This window comes from Lepisma saccharinum, chromosome 25 (assembly GCF_977018435.1).
Source record: "Lepisma saccharinum chromosome 25, izLepSacc3.1, whole genome shotgun sequence".
NCBI lineage: Eukaryota > Metazoa > Arthropoda > Insecta > Zygentoma > Lepismatidae > Lepisma > Lepisma saccharinum.
The window spans coordinates 11752282-11767823 of NC_139253.1; the positions used below are offsets into that span (position 1 = coordinate 11752282).

Here is a 15542-nt window from a genome sequence, read left to right on the forward strand (position 1 = left end):
CTGCCGGTGAAACGTTGAAACTATGTTGAAACGCTACGCTACAAAATAGCCCCGTCTAGTTCACTGCACTTTTAGACTCTTTTTGCACCGAAGCGTCTAGTTGGTTGCACGGTGCAACAAGTAGTGTATTTTGTGCCTCCACTACCTTGCGGACTATACTTGCTAACTAATCAAATGACCGTTTAAAGCAGCAGACGGGTATTTGTTGATTCTTCTGAATTTTTGAAGGGTCTTCCTCTCCGCACAACAGTTTTGCTACTGGTAAAAAAATATTATTTAGAAAATTTAAATTTTACCGACGGGACTAATCTGTGATACATGTCATTAACCCAAGCCTGTTAATGCATTGTGTCATGTGTAGTACTGGAAGCACCCAACAGCTGTCCGTGTTCGTCGCGATCTCATTTTTTATGCAAAATTTATTATGTTCGTTGTATATTAGGCAGCATATCAAATCTTGCATTTACGTAAGTCATGAGTGATAAAATCGAGAAAAGTTCCGTTGAACTAACCAAATAAAGCGTTTTAAATTTTGCCAATGTTTAGTATAGTTACATTGGCAAAACACTATTGTCATAATGTATTTTTTTATATTTTTGATCCTTCCTTGGCCTCATTCTGATATGTTTCACCTTATAATCAAGGGGTGAAGGCTTGCATCCCCGGGAGACATAATTATATACAATCTAGCTTTGTCTCGAAACCCTGCACAATATCAAGTGGAGTTCCACAAGGTTCTATTATTGGACCATTACTCTTCTTAATATATATTAATGATTTGCCAATAAATTTAAATTCAGCAAAAACTACTCTTTATGCAGATGATACAAGTGTAGCCATCACCGGTGGTAAGGAACAAACCCTTAACTCTAATATCAAACAGGTAACAATCAAACTCAGCAAATGGTTTTCTGACAATAATTTAGTATTAAACAGCAGCAAAACTGTGGCTGTCAATTTCCATCACACAAGGAATAAAATGATAAATGAACCAAATGTTACATTAGATAATATGACAGTAAATCACGTTAAAACAGTCAAATTCCTGGGAGTATGGATTCATGAAAGCTTAAAATGGGACCCACACATAGATCACCTTTCCGCAAAACTAGGTAAAATTATATTTGCCATTAATACACTAAAAACAATATCAAACTTAGAAACATTGAAAATACTATATTACACCATGTTTCAATCTTTATTAACATACGGTATAATCTTCTGGGGAAATTCCACTAATAGTAATAAAATTTTTGTGCTGCAAAAGAAAATTGTCAGAATAATAGCAGGAGCTAAGAGAAATACACCCTGCAGAAGACTGTTTAAAAATTTAGGCATATTACCCTCACCATGCTTGTATATACTTCATCTGCTGATGTATGTAAAAACTGACTTAGATTCCTTCAAATGTAACAACTCCTCACATAAATATTATACAAGGAATGGCAGCAACCTCACAATACCATCACACAACACCACATTATTTGAGAAAGGACCTAAATACATGGCTGTTCACTGTTTCAATAACCTTCCAAGTGACATAAAAATAATACAATCAGCTACCTCATATAAAAAGCATGTAAAAAAATACCTATTAGATCATTGTTTTTATTCTGTTAAAGAGTACCTAACAATAAATTGCAAATTGTAACATCCTAAATGAACTCCTAGGACATGTATAAGCATGTATTGAATTTTATCTATTATATGTATGTAAATTACTGTAAACCTTGCATCTAACAGCAAGAACAAGGAGAATCAATTATAATGTAATCAATGTTTTTTAAATGTTATGTATAATATCTTCACACTTGTACCTATTTGAAAATAATTATTAACTGTAATGTGCTGACATGTTCCATACCATGTGTGGAAAACAACCACTGTACAATGGTCAAAGGAATGAAATAAATCATATCATATCATATCATATCATTGATCTGTACCTAACCTACCCAAACCCAATACAATCCTCATTGTCCTTTACAACTTCTGAAAGTAGTTACCATTGAACTATATTTATATATAGTTCAATGGTCATTAGACGTATCGGATAGTAGTGTCAGGTAATTGCGTATTAACCATCGAGTACTCGCGCGGCATCCCGTAACACGGATACTCGCGCGGGTGACAGTTGTCACCCATAATTTATTTTATTTATTTCGAAAAGACTAATTATAGTGTGGTGGATTTTTTTGTTTTGTTATATTTACAATCTATTCTAGGGACACTTAAAATATTTTTTGAATTATTTTGGTATGAAACAGGTGTTTTAAAGAAAAAAATAACAAATCGTTCTTTAACAAAATTTTGCATGGAAAAAATATCTTAAACTTTAGGCTACCGTAACTTTTTTAATGCAGGGTAACATTGTGAAACTCTTTGCTCATCTGAAAGACTGCTTTATTGAGAATCCATAAACATATATATTAACATAATTTGGCCTTTATTACAGGGCAAAATAAATCGCTAAAGCGTACCCTGCATTTTACATATAGAAAGAGTATAGTCACAACAATGTTTGTTACTCGTAATAATTTTTTATGCATATTGTAGGTTGAAAATTTCAATGAAAAGAATTGATGAATGATCACTACAGATATGACGTCCACATTTTTCACAATGTTTTCTGGTTGATTTGTCTCTTACCCTCCCACACAAATAGGAGCGACCTCTACTGTTACCTTGTTGTCTGCACTCAGGCTGAGGAGTTTCTTCGATTACAAGAAGAGCCTTTCCTCTTCTCTTCAGATGTGCAGGGATGAAAGGAAGCTGCATGAGACTCTCAATCAGAAGTTTTATGAGTTCCAACACCAAACTTTTCAGGAATTCTCGTCTTGCAGGTGGTTTAGCTGCAGCTTTGTTGAACTTAAAAATGATTGAGGAGTTGACCACAAGTTTTGCCCTACAAATTCTATGACTTCTCTGATAGGCGCAAGCCGATCAATTTCTCTTCGCTGCTGACGGTCTCCGATGTCATCAAAACGAAGACATCGCATGAGGAAATGAAATCTATTCTCACTAACAAGATAACAGACCAGTCCCTGCAGAGTTGTCCCACATTGCTTAGTTTTTTCCTTTTTACTGCCAAAACAGCCAATTAGTAGCAAAATGCCTATGAAAGCACGAATTTCAACAACATTCGTGTGTTTGGCGTCCCACTCTCGGTTAAATGCTCCTTTATATGGTGAATATAAATGTTGGTTGATGTAACTATAGTTCCAATAACGTTAAAAAGTACAAAGCAATCAAGTGCACTGCGTACTTCACTACCCTGTCTAGTTGGTCCTGGCAGACGCAAAATAATGTTGTCAGCTATGGTTCGTACATTTCTGGGCTGAGAGGATAGTTCTTCCACTTCATCACAGTCTTAAACTGGTCTCTTAAAATGTATAAATTTGCAAATGGGATGTCCTCTTCATCACTGGATTCTTCTACCGCATTTGGCGGCAGGTCATTTTCGGAATTTTTCACTTGCTCCGTTTGTGGCTCATCTGCTTCTCCTGTGTCAAAGAGATCGTCCTGGACATCTAAATGGTCATCTCCACAAACGTCACTATCATTCTCCACAACATCATCCACATTGGAACACTCACCAAGCAATACGTCCAAAATAAGAGAGTTATTACAGAGTCGTGGACGCTTTGGTGCATTCATAACGCCGTTAATCGCATGGGGGACAAGTGTCACCCAACTGACTTTCGAGCGCAATAACATGGGCCACTCCTCACTACAACATACAAACTCACACTAGTCAGGTAGCTGGAAATGTAGGGGGAAGGTACTGAAGCCCCTATCACTCCCTTCCATCACACTGCTTGGCGGTAACAAAAACAAATGGGCTGGGTGACAATGGTCACCCGCGCGAGTACTGGAGGGTTAAATGCCTAGCATTAACATTTCAATCACTTGTGATGACAGCAGATGCAGGCGAAACTTCGCAAGGTAAGACTCTACTTTACGTCCTTTTCCTAAGGAATACGTGTCATATATCGTTGGAAAGCTTATTGTATAAGGAATTCAACAACGTAAATCCCAAAGCGAGGAAAAATTACCTGGAGGAGGAAATCGATAAAAACCTATGTTGTTCGGATATGTGTAATTGAACGTGCTGAGGAAATTTTTCGATGATGAAGCACATATTTAGGGGTGAAATGAGTGCTAATGGAACCTAACCTAACCTCGTAGGCATACCTCGTCCCCGTGAATGGTTCGTGGGGCTACCCATACATGTTTTTTGGAGCTAACGTGAATGGTTTGTGGGGCTATCGTGAATGCTTCGTGGGGCTACCCGTGAATGGTTAGTGGGGCTATCGTGAACAGAAAGTGTAAAAAGAAAAAGGTACTTACCGGAAGAGATGCCAACTGCACACTGTAGACATTTTAGACATGGTGTGCAACAAATCCAATTGTCAAGAAACAAAGTTTTTCGTAAGTTTCCTCTAAAACAGAGGTGTTTTGAAAAATGTATCTTTTTGCCACACAAAATGGGGCTATTATGAACAGTGGGGGTTATTCTGCACAAGTGAACTTGTTACATTCCCACGACTACGGGGTGTCAGTGACTCCACACTGTATCTGCAAACAGACACACGCAGTCGCAGGAACAAAGTTGTTCAGACTTGTCTTCTAACATTTTATGTCTTTAGAATAAAAGTTTTCATTGACAAATACCCTGTTCTCATTTTTTAAAAAGTTCCTCAAAAAAACACTGTGGTTTCCCTCTTTAGCCATCTCCCAAACGTGAAGGCAAACATGCACAAGTGACAGACATATCACATGTTCAGAAAAGACCCATCAGTGAGATGGAATGTTCCGAATAGTCCCTAGGTGAAGTACAACAGAGCATACATACAAGATGTACTTGTGTTTAGAATGGCCCCCAAATGAGTGTAATTCTGAACAGAGATTTGAGATTTTTTTTCTGGACCAACAAACACCACACGAGTCTAACAACTTATTGTACTTCGAAGGTGGCACCATGAGCTACAGAACTGGTTTTTTTTTTTCCTTTTTTTAACTTTACACTGCTATCAGGTACCAGTACAATTCAACGACATTTACTGCATGCGTTCAGAATAGCCCCACATTCCGGTAATCTATTATTCCCGTTCAATCTAGCTATAGCTAGAACTGAGATTACAAGTATGCCTTTAGAGGGCCTCTCAGTCATTGACATAGTAGAGGGTTCGTATATGTGCATATAAAAAATAAACGTAGTTACTCAGAGGTACAGAAACGAATACAATATCACAGGTAAACTTAAAGTTCCCTGTGCATGCCATGAAGGCACATTTAGGATATATGGGGGCAGGGCCCCACATATTTTCAATGCCAGACATCTTGGAGGTGATGTGATCAGCACCACACTCTGGCCACATTTACACCCCATTCCCCCAACGGATACTATTTGATTTGATGCTGGGTGGACCCTGGATCAGCTTTTTGCGGGGACAAAGCCAGAAAAATTCCGACCTTAGATCAAATCAGGCTACAATTTCATGAGAAAATAGTGTCATATATGTATATCACATCACCACCGGTGTCGAAACCGGGAGGAAGGGGCCCGGGCACATCCAGTTCTCGTTTGACCCCCTTATAAGGGGCCCAATGCATATCTTCCAACATATTACATAAATTTTGCACACAAAAACTTCACACACAACAGGTGGGAAATTACACAGGATTCTGCTCTGAAATGGGCAGAATCAATAATGTGGGACTGACAATGAATTAAGGAAAACGCATAGCATATTATGAATGAATATGTGCGAGAATAGAGGAAGAAGCATGGGAATACTGCAGTTTTGATGCTCTTGAATGAGCCAGTCAATTGCAAAATAGGCTTCTTTGTTTCCCTTTGGAAATGTCAAAAATCGCTCGCCCAGATGAAAATTTTATCTTGAGCCTTCCTTTTTTATGTAAATATGTGTGAAGATATTAAACTCTTATAAAGGATTGTAAGAATAAGTATTATAAACAGAATATGATAAAAATTTCTCAGTCAAAAGTTGCATGTAAAGTATAATGTATAATTACAGTAGTGCACTGAATGTTTTGTCCAGCTAATAAAGTTCGATGTACCCTGATATATATGTTTTGTTGTCAAATACAATTATTGCAATTACTATTTTTCAAAGGTTAATTCAAGTGTATTAGGTTCCACCTTAAGGAGAAAAAAAATTGCCCCTCTTCCCGCAAACAGAAAGAAATCAGTATTTATGCTTTACTTGGATTTACCCCTCCCCAAATCTCTTAACAAATCAGCACCTATGCACATCACCTTTTTCCCATTTTTTTAAAAAAATTGAGTTGAATTCAATATACGGCCACTAATATGGTGGACATCCACTTGGAACACACCAACGTGGTTCCCCCTAAGCCTAACCTGTTTCTATCAGTTGTACCCAGCCTAACTCCTTTACTTTTTGTAGGGGGTGTTAATGGACTTTTGAATCACCCTGTAGGCCCTCGTATGTGAGTTTGTCAACATGAGATTAAGAATGACACACACAGACATTATGTATGTGTAATATATATATATATATATATATATATATATACATACACCGCGTGAGGCACCTAAAAGTACCACCTGAAATAGCGAAGAAACCAGAAACAGTAGCGATGTGAAGTTTGCGGGAAACAATAATATCAAATGGAGCTCGTAAATCGGAGGTATGGGGTGGGTCGAAAAATATCGACAAATGGGGCATCTGGAGCAAAGTCATATTTTTTTAAATGGAATGATATACAATAACATACATAATATAAAAGAGCACACGCAGAGAAACAGAACGCCGTTGGTCTCATGCATCTACTGCACATAGGAACGAAGATATGGCCATGTGAAAATATGTAAACAAACTAACAAGTGGCCCACTTGACCGTCAGTACCACGGCATGTACAAGTATGAGATGTCGGAAGCCATTGGACAAGATGAAGACAGAACGTGTTAAAGGAAGAAAAAATACAGTAGACATCGTCAGCCCCATGTATTTGACAGTGTTACAGCATAATGAAAATGACCATGACAGTATGTCGAAGAACCACTGCGTAAGAAGTGAAAACCTGTCAAAGTGTGTGTTCAAAGTGGTGGCCGTCAGCTGCGATACAGGCAACGAGGTGCCCACGCAAAGATCGTTGCACAGAATTTAGCATCTCGTAGGGAATGTCCCTACAGGCCTCAGTAATGCGGTGTTGCATATCCTCTGGAGTTGTTGGCACATCCCGGTAGACAATGTCCTTCAGCTTTCCCCACAGGAAAAAGTCTAACAGTGTCAAATCTGGGGAACGAGCCGGCCATTTGACAGGCCCTCCACGTCCAACCAACTATTTGGAAATGTATTTTCCACACATGCTGTAGCGCGTATTGCACTGTGAGCTGGGCACCCGTCATGTTGGTACCACATGTCCCTCCTTGTCTGAAGTGGTATGTCCTCCAATAGTACAGGCAGTTCGTGTTGTAAAAACTGTATGTATCGGTCAGCATTCAGTGTCCCTTGTATAAAAAAAGGGCCAATGAGATGTTCACCCACTATACCACACCACACGTTCACACTCCATGGGCGCTGGCGTTCCACTTGGCGAAGCCAATGTGGATTTGTCACCGACCAATAGTGCATGTTCCTTAGGTTGACATTTCCATGATTGGTAAAAGTTGCCTCGTCAGTGAAGAGGATACGTGACATATCGGGTGTGTCGTGTCGTAACATCCATGTGCAAAACCGAACACGGTCCACAAAATCATTCCCGTGAAGTTCCTGATGGAGGGAGATATGATATGGGTGAAACTTGTGTGTGTGCAGAATGCGCAATACACTTCGCTGACTCATCCCAGCATCCCTGGCAATTTCACGGGAGCTAACGTGCGGATTCACAGCAACAGCAGCGAGAACATTTGTTGCACCTGCCTCACCTGTAGTTGGCTTGTTCCACACACGTGCTCGTGGTGTTACACTTCCGGTGTCTCTTAATTTAATAAATAACTTACAAAACAGACGTCAAGATGGCTGTCGTCTGTCCGGTTATCTCTCTGCGTATACATGGTAGGCTTCTGAGGAATTCTTTCGGCATTCCCCATAAATCAGGATCATGTCCGCTTTTTCTATGTTTGTGAACACCATAATCTTTGCTCTTACCACTACGACTGCTTGCTATGAACTAACACGATCTCGTGGACCTGCTATCAAAACTTGCTCTGCGTAAAGGCAGTTCTGTCAGGCACCTGAGAAGTCTTACATGCCGTGGTACTGACGGTCAAGTGGGCCACTTGTTAGTTTGTTTACATATTTTCACATGGCCATATCTTCGTTCCTATGTGCACTAGATGCATGAGACCAACAGCGTTGTGTTTTTCTGCGTGTGTTCTTTTATATTGTGCATGTTATTGTATATCGTTCCATTTAAAAAAATATGACTTTGCTCCAGATGCCCTATTTGTCGATATTTTTCGACCCACCCCATACCTCCGATTTACGAGCCCCATTTGATATTATTGTTTCCCGCAAACCTCACATCGCTACTGTTTCTGGTTTCTTCGCTATTTCAGGTGGTACTTTTAGGTGCCTCATGCGGTATATATATAATGTGTGTGAAGGTAGGTAAAGGGGGCCTTTGGTAATATTTTTTTTGGGGGGGGGGGGGGGGCAAGATTTATAGATCCGGCACTGTGTGTATAAGATTAATGTGTGGTCTTCCAAGCCGTGGCTACTGTAAGTTGAGTTTTTTTTAGACTAGATATTAGGACAGCTCCTGCTATCTTTGTATTCCAATGCCTGCTGTATATAAAAGAAAACATTCACATTTATGAGGAGTTAGGGTGTTCACATACCTATCAAACCAGAAATAGGGATTGTTTAGGATTGTTTAGATGTAATTACAACAAGACACAAAACACCTTTTACTACATGTTGGTTAAGTTTCACAATGCTCTCCCTTTGTCTTTAAGGCAACTGCCCTTTTTAAAATTCAAATGAAAACTTATTACAAACAGTATCTGTTTTTTGTTTCTTTTTTGTGTTTTGTGTATAACTCTGTATGCTTAGGTTTCTTCCATGGTTCAGTGTAGTTTAAAAGAGCCAATAAGATTTGAACTTTCAGCCCTCCCCCGTGTGACAAGGGAGGAAGTATAAATATGGCCTCTGACAGAGAACAGGACAGAGAGTGTGTGTGAAACTGATAGCAGAAGGGAGAATGATCTGGTCTTCAGCGACCTCCCTTGAGAAAGAGCATCCCGAGGCAGTTTCGCCGATGTTTAGATTCCACTTGGCAGTTCTGCCGTGGGGCTCAAGTTAGAGAAATGTATATAATGTAAATTAGAGAATTATTGGAAGAATCCAAGCCTTGTTTAGTTAAATTGTAAATAAATGTATAAAGCCCATTTCTGTTAGTTTTTAGCCATCAACCTACAACATTAATTCAGTTACTTCTTGCCTGTGATTGATTGTTTGGTTCAAAGCGCTCTGGTGAGGAACGGGATGGGAACCCAGGAGTAACGAACCTATTTAGTTGTTTATTTGGGGTTTCCTACCAGAAGCGGCCCGGTAAGGGTGGAGTGTGGCGGAACAAACTGCAAAAAATATTGACTGATAATTGTATATATAAGGTAGAAGAATTCTTTGAAATTAATTTTCTTAGGTAAAATAGTTATGCTTGTAAGATAATAATGTTAACTACTAAATTTATGTAAGTTGTGTTACATTTCTAAGATGCTGTTGGGATGTTTGTTTGTAGATTTATATATACTTTATTAGTATAAGGCTAGGTTATATTTCTGACAATTGTAATACATGTGATGTTCTCATATGTTTCTACAATAAAAAAATATTATTATTATTATTACATTCCTTCATCTTTCATGTGGTAATCCAACTTTGGCCATTACAAGCAAATCAGTTGGAAATAATTAAAGTTTCATGATGTGATGTCGCACATTTCATAAGATCCAATTCAATTTTGAACCCCAAACAAGGTTCTTAACCTGCAAAGTGGTACTCTTGTATGACTACGATTATCGTCAATAGTCTTGATAATAAACTGTCTGGTGCTGCCATCTCTGCATTATGTTGAAGGAAAGAGAAGCATTTTGTGGTCAAGGTCATCAAAGCAAACTCTAGTTAAGCGTACGCATTAATAAGAAATAACTGAAAACATCTAGTGTGTTACAAGTACCATGTGACTAACAGATTAAAGAATGAAATATTTTCTTGATATTATAAATGTTCATACTGCTTTTTTTTTCAGTTGTACAACAAGTCACAAATGAGGCATAGCAACACTTTGCAGCAGGGCAGTGATGAGAATGTTATCACAATTTCATCATTTCCAGAAGACAATAGACGTGCCACACCTGAAGAATGCTCCAGGGGTGAAATGAAACTTTTTGATCTCGTAGCTGAGAGAAAATTAATTTATTTCCCAGTAACACATGTAGAGACTGAGAATTCCAGGAATCAAAATGGGGTGGATTTGATTATTGATGATGAATCTAGTGGTATCAGAAGTGAAAGCAAGAACTATAGCATGCTAATTGTAGATGAGGCAGGAGCTGAATCTAGGATGAAAGTTAAAACTGAAGAAATTCACGTGAGTGGATTTGATGTACGTGAGGAGGAAGTGGAGGAAGATAGTATTGATGTAAAGGAGGAACATTCAGTGGATATTAACAATGTAAAGGGTGAAATTGTACCAAATGTCAGGTAGGTAGTTTTATGTTTAATATTAACGCATCTGTTTACATTCTTTTTATAAATGATTGATACACTTTGGGGAGATTCAAAGCATATCCACATGTAATTCCTTTCAGGAAAAGATCAAGCTTATTCAAAATTTACTGTATATATATCTACATTTCCTGTCTTCACTGGCAGAACTTTCAGAAATGGCATTCTCCACGGATGCCATGCGGGAGACCCTGGTTCGATTCCCAGGGTGGGTGATCTAAGTTCGATGGATTCTGGCCTTGTCCCTGCATAAAGCAGCCCTGGGTCCCATCCAGCCTCCAATGAATGGGTACCTGGGGAATAAAGGTGGTCGAAGCATGGAGCTGATCACAATACCTCCAAATTTGGCAGAGAGAGATAATGTGAGGCCCTTAACCCCACATTTCCTAAATGTGCCGTCATGGCACGGTGCATTTTACCTTTACCACAGACAAGAACTTCAAAAATTCAGGATTCAAAAATCAAATGTAAGACAGTTTCACAAGGATATACTGATTTGAAGCAATTTTCCTGGTGGCGAATGACAAACAGATTCTCTCAGACTATCGACGAAGTGAGTTCTGGAAAGGTTTCCGAGCATTCAAGAGCTAACGTCACTCTCATCTTTATCTTCTACTCTGAAGATAAGAGTGGTGTTGGTTCTCGTAAACTCGGAAACATTTGCAGAACTCACCTGGTCAATAGCCCAAGAGGAATCTGTTCATTCAGTATTCATGTATTGCAGCCTTGCTAGATTATTAGTTATATCTTGAAATTAGCACACATTTAGTTTTCAATATTTAATGTATTAGTGGGAGTACATAGTACAAGTTTGCACCGGTAGAGCCATGACATGCTCCATATCAGTACCTGCAGCCAACAGAGCTTTAGTTATGCTGGCCTCCGTGGCGTAGTGGTTAGCACATCGCGATAAGATGCCAGGGGTTCCAGGTTCAAATCCTGGCCTGGGCATGGATGTTTGTGAGTGTCCATGGACGTCCGCAGGATTTTTTCCAGGGAGGGGCAAGAAAGGTGTTTTTTTTCAGGGGGGGGCAAACAAGGCACATTTTCCTCAATAATAGTGTTGTTTCCTCAACAACTTTCATTTTCCAGGGGGGGGGGGCAGCCCCCCCCCTTGCCCCCCTTCCGGACGCCCATGTAGAGTGTGTATTCATCATATCATCACTCATTCCCTTTTTCGCAAACTAGCCAAAAGTGCCACAAAAGGCAAAGTAAAATAAATCAAATCAAAAAATAATTTAGTTATACAAATTGTCACTCACATATGCATTTGTTGCTTCGGAGAGGTATTTAAGAGTGAGCATATGTTGATTTGTTCACTTGGCAGCCATATGCAAACTGGTAAACACCTTTCTAGTGTCCTTAGAGCCCAAGGAGAGACAGGGTCTCCCCGATGGTAACTTCTTTGCCTTTAAATTAAGGGGTTCCAGCTTTCATACTCTGTAAGAATTTTTGCTTTTTTTTTCTTCAGTATAGTGAATTTACATTGTTATATACCTGTACAAGGATTTAATAAAATTTAATATTTGTATAAACCTTTTATAAAATCCCAATACAGGTATATAACACTGTAAATTTTCTTAATTTACAACTGTATCTAAGTAGGGGGCAATGAAATAAATGTTAAGGAAAAGGGGAAAAATGGTCAAGAAAAAGGAAAGAAAGGCCGAAGAAAAGTCAAGGATTTTGACTTTGTTATTTTGGTAGACACCCTGGACTAGCAAGGTAGCCAGAGGTAGAATCCAGCAGCAGAGTATACAGCCTGCATGTTCAGATTTTAACCCTGCACGTGGTACCTGTGCAGCTCTGGTTTCTGGACATTCTTGGTTATACCAGATGTCCGAATTGAAACGCCCTAATTTCAAATACTTATATTAAACATAATATACCATATACCACCCACCACACTGTTCTTGCCTAGGGTGACCAGACGTCCTCTTTTATCCGGACATGTCCTACTTTTTAGGTGTCTGTCTGGGGTCCGGGCAGATTTTTTAGAAATCTGTAAATGTCCTCCTTTTTTGGAAAGAGCATGGCATCGACCATAGGAAATGTGCTGCATAGAGAATGCTTCCTCACATAAGGATTATCATATCACTTGGGGTGCGTTAAGTATTCGAGCAATGCTCACCTAGCATCTGGAACCCAAACACGATCACTTTCCCCACAGTCATTAGTAAGGTGCGGATTTATAGGCACTACAAACCAGGGAGTCGTAACGTAACGAAATGGAACGGTATTTTCAATTACGGTTTCCGTTACGTTACAACCAGAAACAGAATAACTTTTTTCGTGAACAGAAACGTTACCTCAGGTATATGAACATTACGTTACAGGTGTGCATAACGGTACCGAACCATAACTGATCTGTAAAGCAGTAGGTCGTTCGGTGACGCTTTAACGTTACATCCATTGCCGGCAACCAGTAACGTTACAGGGTAAGAAACAAGTTTGTCACGTATTGACTAGTAACTTTAGTGTGTATGGAAAGTGATAGTAACGTTACAATTAACCAGTAACTTAATTGAGGCCACGACTGTAAAAACGTTACACTCCTTTTCTCAAAGCAACAACGTTATTGATAGCTGGTATCATACAGACGTTCCGATGTGCAATACCGTGTCCGATGCCGTGTTCCGGAGAGAATAACATAGGTCTCTCGTATAATTGTGCTCGTTATTTTTGTAACGTTACAGTTCTTTCCCTCCACAAAAGTCTGTTTCGAAAAAGTGATACACATATCCGTTACGAATAGCAAATACCGTTATCGAAGGCGTGTTCCAAGCAGGGTTTCGGAGCGGAGTGCGGAGCGCACTAAAGGAGCGCTCCGGAGCGATTTCGAAGCGTCAGTTCTACTCCGCTCCTCGCTCCGGAGCGGAGCGTGGGACGACAGCACTCCGCTCCGGAGCGGAGTGGTTGGATATTTTTGCTTGCACGCTCCGATCCGGAGCGGAGTGGTTAGTAATTTTTACGTGCACGCTCCGATCCGGAGCGGAGCGTAGGACGACAGCACTCCGCTCCGGAGCGGAGTGGTTGGATGTTTCTGCTTCCACGCTCCGATCCGGAGCCGAGCGTGGTGCGATACCACTCCGCTCCGGAGCGGAGCATGGTACTACAGCACTCCGCTCCGGAGCGGAGTGGTTACTTATTTTTACATGCACGATCCGATCCGGAGCGGGGCGAGATACAATAGTGCTCTGATCCGCAATCGGAGCATTTGAAGTGCAAGCTCATATCCGGTGAGATAGTTATTTTTATATATGAATGGTGTAACCGCAACTGCTGGTCTAGTCGGTAGGGCGTCTGACTGCAACGCTGGAGACCAGGGTTTGAATCCCGCGGTGGATGATCTAACTTCGAAATTATTCCGGCCTTGTCCCAGCATATAGCGGCTCCTGGGCTAACCCAGACTCAAATAAATGGATAACTAGGGGAAACCCTCGGGGGGGGGGGGGGGGGGGAAGGTGGCCAGAGCGTGGTGCTGATCACATCACCTCCAAATGGCCGAGCGAGATTGGGAATGTGTTGGGCCCTACCCCCACATCAATGGTTATCTCAACGCTTCACGACTCCAGTCTGGGAATTGGAGTTCTTTGTGATTGACCCTTCTTCAATTTCATCATATCTCATCCTTATCTTAATTTGGATATGAACCCGTTCAAGCAATCAGTGTTGCGGGATTGTACGTTTGCTTATGCTACCTCCCCCACACGACAGCCCTGTTTGTTTTCGTGTTCTGCGCTTCTTGTGTAGGTGACTGACGTCAGTGCTACCGGCTAGCGGATTGGCCTTCTTGTTCCCCTTTCAAGAGGAAAGGTGGAGGAAACTGGCGCGTAGTGTCTTGCTCGCTCCTTGGCAGGTGCATTGCGTCATGACTTCTGCTGTTGTACGTACTTGGCAGACAGATCGTTGCCTTTTCGAGGGAGATGCAGCGTTGCCAATCGTATTAAAAGTGTGCTACACCGACTCTGGCTTACGCGTATTGTTACTTTCTTAAAGAGACGTTTTAAAATATGTGTTCTCTTCTAAAAGTATGTGCATAGTATGTGTGCCTGTGAACTTTGATTTATGGGCATTTAAAATATTTTTTAACACGGATGGAGGGATCCTTCCGAAACAGTCTCGGTTAGTGGAATTATAAGCTGTCTACAATTATTGCAAACAATGTACAACAACGACAAATAAAATCTTTAATCGTTAGTTCCATGCATCTGAAACCTTGGTAATCATTCAAGGTCTATAGTAGAACTAACTAATTAATTAATTGATTGATTTGCTTTATTTTACTTCGCTTCTTGTGCCACTTTTGGCTAATTTGCGAAGATGAGAATGAGTGATGATATGATGAACTTGATGAATGGCCACTCACAAACATCCATGCCCAGCCGGTATTCGAACCCGGAACCCCTGGCGTCATAGAGCGATGTGCTAACCACTCGGCCACAGGGTCGGGCTCATTTTACATGTCACCCCCTTCCCACCCCAGGGGTGCCAGGAGTGTCTTGGAATTGAACGGCATTGAGAGTGTCATTATTAATCTTAGCGACCCCGAAAACTATTGATTCCACACTAATATCGGTCGTTTTACATGTCAACCCTTCCCACCCTCACCCCTAGGGGTGCCAGAGATGTCTTACACAGTATTTCTTTCGAGATTGCAAGTGATACGTGTTCCAAGTTTGGTTGAAATCGTTCCAGGCGTTCGAGAGTTATGCCGGAACAAACATACAGTGAAAATTAGCAACCTGAATTCCCAATTACTTTAAACTTTTATCTTTCGCTACATTCAAAGTATCATCATAACCAGCGCAAAGAAA

General features: G+C 40.4%; 1 protein-coding gene across 1 annotated transcript in view; it reads left to right on the plus strand.

The window, feature by feature from the left end:
* The first annotated feature begins 201 nt into the window (after window positions 1–201).
* LOC145978634 (uncharacterized) overlaps window positions 202–15542 on the plus strand; it is a 40573-nt gene continuing 25232 nt past the window's right edge. The window contains exons 1-2 of the mRNA XM_083111385.1: window positions 202–261; window positions 10247–10701. Coding sequence (XP_082967511.1) covers window positions 10265–10701 — 437 coding nt within the window. The 5' untranslated portion in view covers window positions 202–261; window positions 10247–10264. The remainder of the gene's footprint in view (window positions 262–10246; window positions 10702–15542) is intronic.